Below are 9,644 nucleotides of genomic sequence, written 5' to 3' on the forward strand. Positions count from 1 at the left end.
GGTCTGATTAACGAGATAAAGAGTGAGCTTGTTAGCGTTACGATATTGTTTTGGACCATCAAATCTCCGATGACAGATCGAACGTTTGTGATGTTCGATGACAGATCGAGCGGTTCTGACGTCAGGTTTTGTGGGCCCGGAGCCCGGACAGTGGGCCTTAGGCTCGGTTTCTTAGGCTTTAGGTGGCCCACATCTCTGGTGTACATTTTGTAATATGGTTTTGTTTTTTATATTTGAATAGAAGGTCCAACACTTATTTAAGCAAAAAAATAAAATATAATGGTTTTGAATATGAATCATTATTTTAACTTATATGGTTAAACAAGTCTTAATTTATAACTACTTTTTATATTTTAAATATATTTTACATTTTATAAATCCTAAATTAAGATATTTTTAATTTTAATTTTATTAACATCTTGATATTACATATAATTACATATATATGCAACATTTTTCTTTGACATGTTTTAAATATATATATATATATATATAATGTCGTATGCATAATATTGATGATATATTTACATATAATTTAGAAATAAAAAGAGTTTATTGTAAATATGGAATTATATATGTTTATTAATTAAATTTAAATATGAAATTCTAAAATATAATAGTTTTGAATATCAATCATTATTTTAAATTATATGATTAAACAGATTTTAATTCAAACCTACTATTTATATTTTATATATATTTCACATTTTTATATTAAGAAATATTTTTAGTTTTATTTTTATATAGTTATTAAATTTATTAAGCTTTTATATATTTATTTTTATATTATATTATATATATATATATATATATATATATATATATTAATTTTTCCCTTCTAGAAAATTGTTTGTAGTCTTATCAATAAAAATAAAATTACAATAGAAATTGAATTACACGCTCATTTATAATCCCTATAACATTTTGCATGTGTTGTAGAGCAAGAAAAATTGCATATAAAATAGTTGTTCAAAATTATTTGATAGATCCACCAAATTTGAGCTTAACCTATAATTAATAGGAATTTGGTAGAATTAGAGATAAAGGATATCATAGGAAGATTGGAAATTTAAAAGGAATGTGTGTTAATCATGACACAGAGATTATGACAAATTGTATTCCTTATTTATTTTTAAAAGTTAAACATTATAACTTGCATTAGTTTATTGTTGATATCTAAGCTCGACAAATTGATTGTCAACTCAAGTGCATAATTTGATATCTAAGCTAGAGAAATTGATTGCCAACTCAACCGCAAGGACATGCATAAATATTAGTGGATAGTAACCACCAGTAAATATGCACATACACATTTTTACATATTAAAGTGTCAAGGAACATAAATAATGGTGGGCAGTAACTCCTAATAAGTATATTTATTTACATTTTATTCTTATCCATTTTTTAGGGGGAGACCTGCGTAAATTATGGTGGCAGATAATTTAGCGGCTAAAAAAAAATTGAGCTATTATAAGAAGGTCATCAACCCCACCCTAGAAGATCAAAAGTATCTCTCTGTTTTAGATAGCTCAAAGAAGAACATTAATTTAGCAAAGTTTAGAACGAACTCTCATGAGCTCCATAGTGAAACAGGTCATTGGACAGTTCCTAAAACACCATGGACAAAAAAAATCTGTCATCTCTGTGATAATAGGAACATTGAGGATGAAAACCACTTCCTCTTAGAGTGCCCCGCGTTCAACCACATACCAAAATTTGGTCTCAGTGGACGTTAACCATCATCATCATCATCATTTATTTACATCTTATTATTATCCATTTTTTAGGGGGTGGCTTGCTTAAATTATGGTGGATAATAAGTATATTTATTTACATCTTATTACTATCCATTTTTTAGGGGGGGCTTGCTTAAATTATGGTGGATAATCACTAATCATACCTTTAAACTATTTTCAAAAATTTTAATTTTGGATGGTTTCCCTCAGAAGATTAATGATAAAAAATCATTACACAAATATCTAAAAATCATGGTATGAATATTCCAACTATATCAAGAAAATATCTAAAAATGATGCCATGATTATTGCAATTGTGTCCAGAAATTATAACAAAAAATTGTGAGACAATATCGTCATGGCATGAATATTGCAATTGTGTCCATAAATTATAAAAAAGAATTGTGAAACATTTATCCACATAGCATCATAGCATAAATATTGCAATTGCATTAACAAAAAGTTTGTGAGATAGTTATCCACATAGCATTGTATTGGGAAAAAATTGTAATAAGACCTTCGAGTTATGATCCAATCAAATATTTTAAAAATAATTATTTTTAAATATTATAACTTGCATTGGGCAATTCTAAATTAAGAATAGTCAACACATAAATCCATTGTTATTAAAAAATAATTCAATAAGCACGTGTAAATGTGTTATGTAAAATATTATAATAACTTTAATTCAATTACCTAATTAACTTAGATCTAGAATAAATCATAATGCAAGTAATAGTTAAAATATTGCTTACAACTTCTAGATATAAACGATGTAAAGATTTTGATAGTTAAAATATTGCTTGAGACTTCCGGATATGAACAATGTAAAGATTTTGACTTAGGTAATGATTCAATTATTATCTAAAAAAGACATAATAATCCATAATCTACCCATTACCAGTTTCACTAATTACCCCAAAAATATATATATATATAATTAAATACCTAGCCAAAACTTTTTGTTGGTCCATTTTCCAATTTCCTTGCACAATTGGGATGTTGATATCAAAGGCAGCGTTGAATACACGGTAAAACTCTATTTTTTCTAATGTTGATATCAAAGGCAGCGTTGCAACTAAAAGTGAAAAAACAGCGTTTGCCTTTAGACCATGATGGGACCCTAGCACTCATCATAAAAAAAATTATGGTTTAAAATAATATAAAACACTTTCGTACTATACCAGGTATATCTTAAAACACAAAACTCCATCCTTATTTATTTTCACTATCAAAAGTAAAAGAATAAAATATGACTCTGAAACCCCACTGTGGGTCTGCCAGTGCCACATCAAAGCGGTGGACAATGAAATAAATTGTATTGACAGAATGACATAATCACTGTTAAAAACCCATTAAAGTTGCTTCTTTTCCACTCGTTTTAAAGCGGCCTTGAATTCAATGAAGGGCAGCATACCATAACTTGGACGCTAAGGCAAGGGTTGGCAGTGGAGTGAAGTGGACCCAGTGTGCACTTTCCTAACTATCCAATTAATTCCCCACCAAGAATCTGGGCAGCCCATCTGGATGCCATTACAGATTTCACTGTAAAGAATCTAGTTAGATAGGTGTAGGTAGACATAATAAATAATAGTGATGGAATTTATTATTAGTGATACTGAACTATATTATAAAATTTCTCAACGGTCCACTGAGTTTCGTTTTTTTGTTTTTTTTTTTCCACAGTACGACGTCGAATTTAATGCTGGCAGTGAAAAGAAGGAATGAGAAATTGAGCTTCAAACGACCTGCATTTCACAGTCCAATGATTCTGTAACTTTAGGAGACAATGCACATAAATGTCTGAACATGAATCTAAATATCATTAGATTTTGGATAAAAAATGAGTAAATGCCGGATTTAATTTTGTCTGGCACTTTGTTTTTATTGCGAGAGCCTTTATTTACTCCAGAACAGTCTTATTGTACCTTACCAACTTGCATTAATGCCATGGAAGATAAGTGACACAGATGGGAGAGGCAAAGAGGTCAGTGCGCAGCTGGAGCTTTTGCTGGTTAGTGGTTTTGTATCGGGAAAGCAGTAAACAGATAAATATGCAGTATATACAATGTGTATACTGTAAATATAGCGAGATGATGATGTATACATATATTCTGAGATGTATGTCATATATTATGTTATCGTATTTGTGGTGTTTTTGTACGAGGAAAGCAATAAGCAGCGAAGTATGCAGTATATACATTGTGTATATATAGCGAGATGATGATATATACAAATATTCTGAGATGTATCTGTCATATATTATGTTATCGTATTTGAGGTAGTTTTGTATTTAGGAAAACAATAAACAGCAAAAATATGCCGTATATACAACGTGTATATATAGAGAGATGATGATATATACATATATTCTGAGATGTATCTGTCATATATTATGTTATCGTATTTGAGTAAATATACGGTGCTGCTCGATACCTGATGTGTGACTTCGTAAAAATATAAAATAATTTGTTGAAGTTGGATTGTGGGCACATTTTTAAAGGGTTTTAGATGAAAGTCCGGACGCGTTGTCTTGAATTTTAGTCCCACACCCAGTAAAAATGGGTGGTCTGCGTTGAAAACTGAAGATATGCCAATGGTTTGATCGTACGCCAAATGCTTTACTTTGAAGAAGTGGCTTCAATGCATGTCATAGTTTTGTTTCAGAGATGCTGCAGCCCCCTTAAAAGTACCTGCCAACCCTGTGAAGAAAGAGAGAACGTATTTTGACACAGCAGAAGCGAATACAGTTGCAGAGTAATTTGAGATAATCACACTGCATAATGTTCTCTCTTTTATAATATCCTTACTGGACTTATTAGGCGTTTGACATGAATAAACGTTACAGGAAGGGCTTGGAACTTGAAGCCCACAAAATGAAACATACAGTGTGTATTATAATCACTCCAGTCGTTCTACCATACCCACATTATGTACTGGACAAAAAAACAGCAGCTCTGTAAGAAGAAAAAAGCAAGTATATCTGAATCACTGCTCGTTGGGAAACAACACAGAGATGATCTATGGTCAATCTGACACACAGTGGTGGAGAAAAAGAATGTATACCCAGCTAGAATTCATTAGACATGAATCCCTGAAATCAAAAAGAGAAATATGTGTAGATCTGTGTATAATAATTGTGTGTGAAGGCGGCCTTATGGACATCTTGGATTTCGGCCTGGCCCACCATAGTAGAAGTAGTTTCCCCACTTGCTACTCTGCCCTCCTTGAATGTCATAGCACTCTGGATGGTTTGATAAAAGCTGTAGATTGGCTAGAGGTATCAAGCTGTTGTCCCAATCTACCACCTGAATATTCCTGAAATAACTGGCTCTGGAGAATCCTTCTTCTGCAAAATGCCCACTGCCCATCTGTGTGCTGGTGTGCATGCCCTCGGGCATTGTGTTCACAATCTCCCCTCCCCATTGAACCATGGTCGCATGATCTGCTAGATGGCTGAAGAGAAACGCAGGCCAGTAACCTACTAATTGTCCATCTCCAAATTCCAGCCACCAGTTCCCATGATTTGGATCCTGATCAGTTCAATCCATATATGAGAAATCATTAGACTCGGCTCATAAACTTGTTTCAAACTTTCTACACAAAACTTCCTAAATAGTTACAGTGAGCTAATTTGAGTACCCAGTACCAATCATCCTCTTTAAGGGAAATGGCAAGTGAGGGTGAATACAACAATATTCAGGTATGTAGCCATTATTCACAAGAAATTGACCATGATAAAGCAGACAACAACCATTATGTCCAACCACCCAAGATAACCTCAAATGACAACCAATTGAAAGTTACAGTTATGGTAGTTGCAATCGCAATACAATAGATTTATGCTAGTGAGTGGATTCATAGGGGGCCTATTTTGTATAGTCTGATCTGAAACAGTTGCTGTTATGATCTGAGACTCGATAGATACATCCTGGCAAACACAAAATCTTTCCTAAAGAAATTATATAACAACATGATTAGATCTTCATGGTTTGAAAGGAGAAAAAACAACTGTCTACCTTCCAAACAAGCAAGCTGATATCAAACTGACCACCATTATATTGTGAAGTTGGTGATATGGCAGCTCCAATAGCGATCTCATTATTTGTTTGCACAAATCCTGAGCATAAGAGGTTATAGCAACCAGTAGCCTGATAAGCATCAGTCTGCAAACACCCCGAAAAAACATTAGGTCTCAATTTGGTATGCAATGTAGGACTGGTCAAATGTGAATCTTTGCTGCACTAACCGTCCAATAGGTGAAAAACCGGGGATACGAATCTCCATAGAGCTCCGGGCTGACCTGCAAAATTTGAGAGTAGTTTACACATTAGATTTAGCCCCAGAGCTGCCTCAGACATGGGAAACAAGAATATTGCAATGAGCAGAATTGTAATTCATACTTGCCACCCAGCTTCAATTGTGTTAAGATCATTGTCAAAGGTACCAGAGATGACCCACATCTGTGACAGACTGAACTCAGAAGGCTTCTGTATATGAGGCGTCCATACATTCAGACTGGCTTTTGCACCATAGTACTGGTCCCCCGACACGAATCCTACAGAATGCTGTATAGAGAAAATCTCAAACCATTAGAAATACAGCTAATTCTATCCTGCTAAAGATAGCAGAGGGCTATGAATTGAAATTTGCGCAGGTGTCAGTCTCAATGTTGTAACAGCAGTGAACTCTTTCGGATTGAAGATAATCAGATTATGACAGGAAATTAAGTTTCAATGTTGTAACAGCAGTGAACTCTTTCGGATTGAAGATAATCAGATTATGACAGGAAATTAAGTTTAAGTAGGGAGCAGTTTACTTGTGTAGCAAACTTATCAAAATTTTCTTATTGATTCATGGAGTGTTCATGGATTCAAAACTCTAAAATTTGACTGAATGATTCAAAATTTGAATATATTCAGAATTAGGAATTGGGTCCTTGGAAACATGTTCCACTGCACACAAACCTTGAATAAGACTTAACTGGATTAAGACTTGGTTCATAATAATCTGATGATGCCTAAAATTTGAGAAGAGGATCTTTGAAATGCTCAGACAAATTGATAACTCAGACAACAACATACTTCATGGGTGCCACTATCGACTGTGTAGTGCTTCGTAGGATTCCAGGGAGTAGGCCGACGATGGGGCTTACGGCCAAATCTTTTCACAGAGCCAAATCTCATGACATCTTCTTTTTTCGTACGGCGAATGGGAACAGTCCCCTTAGGACACTTCCCCTGTCGATGCCATGGCTGAAAATTCTTCAATGAAGATCCGGTTTTATAGCCCTTCGGCCGTCTCACGGGCGGTTCCTGCATCACATTTATCCTCCACAGATCACTAAAACAGAACGAAATCCTGACATATATATGCATGGCAGCCATGAAAGGGAATTGCAGTACTTACCAGAGGCAAGAGTCCTTTCAAACGAGGGTGATCGAATGCAGGCTGTTGATGAGCAAGCACGCAATCGATAGTATCTCCATCTGGACTCTGTCAAATCCCAAAATCCAAAACGATCAGAAAACAAATTCCAAACAAATTGCACAAAACCAAACCAAACCACAATGTTGGGTATTGTTAGATTATCAATCCACATCCAGAACAAGGTTGCCAGTCATGAAAAGACCATGTAGCTCAATAATATATGACAGTGTGTTTAGCTGTGTGATACGGTCCAGGTTCGATTCTCCCCCATTCTTCTCTGTATCACTGGTCTCTGTATGATGACTGGTCATAGGACAAATTAACATGGAATTTTTCTACCTTGAAATAGATCACATCAGAGATAAATACTATGAAAAAAATCATGGGTTTTTGATCCTACATTTTTTTCTGTACCTTAACAATCCCCAAACTAATATGATGATATTAAAGATGAATACCATAAGAAAAATCACATGTTCTTAATTCTCAGGGCATTCTTCTATACTTCACAATCCCTAAACTAACATGGTACAGATAAATACCATATACAAATGAATACCATCAAAAAAACATGAGTTCTTGATTCTCAACGCATTCTTCTATACTTCACAATCCCCAACCAACATGGTACAGATGAATACCATAAAAAAAATCACGAGTTCTTGATTCTCAGGGCATTCTTCTATACTTCACAATCCCCAAACCAACATGTACCAGTGATTTCCATACCAGTTGTTACATGACCGTTTCTATGACTGGCAACCTTGTTTCAATTGTGGATTAGATTGATATAGAAATATCCCAACACCATTGCAGATGCAGATACAGATGCAGCAACGTGCCTGTATAGTCTTTAAGGCCGGCTTGTTCAATCTCTTGAGATGCTTTCCTATTCTCTTCAATTTAATCTCTGTAACATTGAAATTGGGCATCAATGGCTCCTCCCCCAGAGCACCAGCAGCAGGAGGCAGAGGAAGAACCAGGAGGAAGCAAACAAGGCAGATGAGAACAGAAATTCTCATCCAAGAACAAGGGACAAAGGTATGGAATGTCGCCGACGATCTTGGCATCTGTGGGAGCGACTCCATGGCTGGCGATTGATGAGAACCGAAGCCAATAATCCATCGGTTTTGTCCTCTTCCAAATGATCTTATTCCTATTCCTAACGGTTTGCACTGGAAGGCCTCCATGCTCAATTTTCACACCTCCATCATTACCAGAGCTCTTCCTCCAATGTATTCTTCATGTCAGAAGCTCACAGAAGGGCACAGGCATAGAAGCTCTTAAAATACACCTATATATCTTTTAAATTTGGGCATGACCATGTGCCCATGCCTGGGATTAAAAAGGCCAAATCCCAGTGCCAGAGAATTCAATAGAAAATTCAATTCAATTCCCTTACGTTTTTCCTTCAAACCAGCAACTGGGATCTTTTCTTTCTCACTTCCCTAGGCATGACCGTGGCCCGACCTCTTTTCTTTTATGTCTCTGGCAATGATGCCTCCCACTGGACATAAATGTTGCAGAACCCACTAAGTTTCCAGCCTCCTTCGCCCTCAGGGAAGAAAAAAAAAAGGCGGAATGTGGGCACTCTTTTATATACATTTATTTGAATCAGACGAACCCCTTGGCCCACTGTGCAGGGCGTGCACCAAAAGCTTCGGATGGCAGTACTTAATATAATGTATTTGTATTCCATTCCTTTTACTCCCAAATTTCAAATAGTGACTCTCGATGAATAGGCATCGAGTTCTTCACATGGCTTACCAGCCTTGGATTGTCTAGTCACTTTTTTGATGTGGAAAAGAACCAGGAACTGTTTATGTCCCCTAATCATGATGTCGGAAAGAGTTACAGATTGACTAATTGGTTATTGTCGCTTTAATCACAGGTATTACAGTTTGACTAATAGGTTATTGTCGCTTTAATCACAAATTCACTCTGCAGATTTAGACTATGTTTTAATATATAAAGTGTTATGTGGAAAATTTGGCAAAATTTGACACATTGGATGGTTTCATATATCAAATTGAATAAAGTGTTATGTGGAAAATTTGGCAAAATTTGACACATTGGATGGTTTCATATATCAATGTTATAGGTTTTCTTTTCAAACCATACAAAATCTATATGGTTCACTTGTAAAAGTTTCAAGGTTTTCTTTTCAAACCATACAAAATCTATATGGTTCACTTGTAAAAGTTTCAAGGTGACATGGTTTTGCCTTATCCTTAAAACTTTGAAATGGATTTAAGATTTTGAAAGGTTATTTAGAAGTATCTATTATATGGAATTTACGTTTTGTAGTAAGATTAGAAAAATAAATAAATAAAATTGAATAAATTATATAATGTTTTACTAAATACAATTTTATTAAACTATCAAAATTATATACAAAGTGTATATAACATTTTGATGGGTCATAACTTATTATTGAATTAGAGAGAATTCCAAAAAAAATATTATAAACGAAAAGAA

At 34.7% G+C, this 9,644-nt stretch overlaps 1 protein-coding gene across 1 annotated transcript; it reads right to left on the reverse strand.

Annotated features, from left to right (window-relative positions):
• Positions 1-4,497: 4,497 nt before the first annotated feature.
• Positions 4,498-8,799, reverse strand: LOC149247044 (protein neprosin-like). Its single transcript, XM_089458107.1, has 7 exons — positions 8,009-8,799; positions 7,146-7,232; positions 6,821-7,051; positions 6,140-6,304; positions 5,986-6,039; positions 5,756-5,902; positions 4,498-5,269 (listed from the first exon to the last, which is right to left on the reverse strand). Exons 1-7 carry the CDS (start codon positions 8,354-8,356, stop codon positions 4,892-4,894), a joined length of 1,410 nt encoding a protein of 469 aa, XP_089314233.1. The 5' UTR covers positions 8,357-8,799; the 3' UTR covers positions 4,498-4,891.
• Positions 8,800-9,644: the final 845 nt, after the last annotated feature.

The sequence above is a fragment of the Pinus tabuliformis genome, chromosome 7 (genome assembly GCF_031772625.1).
Source record: "Pinus tabuliformis cultivar Carrire ecotype Pingquan chromosome 7, CPIR1, whole genome shotgun sequence".
Classification (NCBI taxonomy): domain Eukaryota; kingdom Viridiplantae; phylum Streptophyta; class Pinopsida; order Pinales; family Pinaceae; genus Pinus; species Pinus tabuliformis.

Coding starts and splice junctions, on each gene's coding strand:
- LOC149247044 (XM_089458107.1), bottom strand. CDS start 8,356: ATGGAGGCCTTCCAGTGCAAACCGTTAGGAATAGGAATAAGATCATTT. Junction 7,233..8,008: donor CGGCCTTAAAGACTATACAG/GCACGTTGCTGC, acceptor GGGATTTGACAG/AGTCCAGATGGAGATACTAT. Junction 6,040..6,139: donor CAATTGAAGCTGGGTGGCAA/GTATGAATTACA, acceptor CAAATTTTGCAG/GTCAGCCCGGAGCTCTATGG.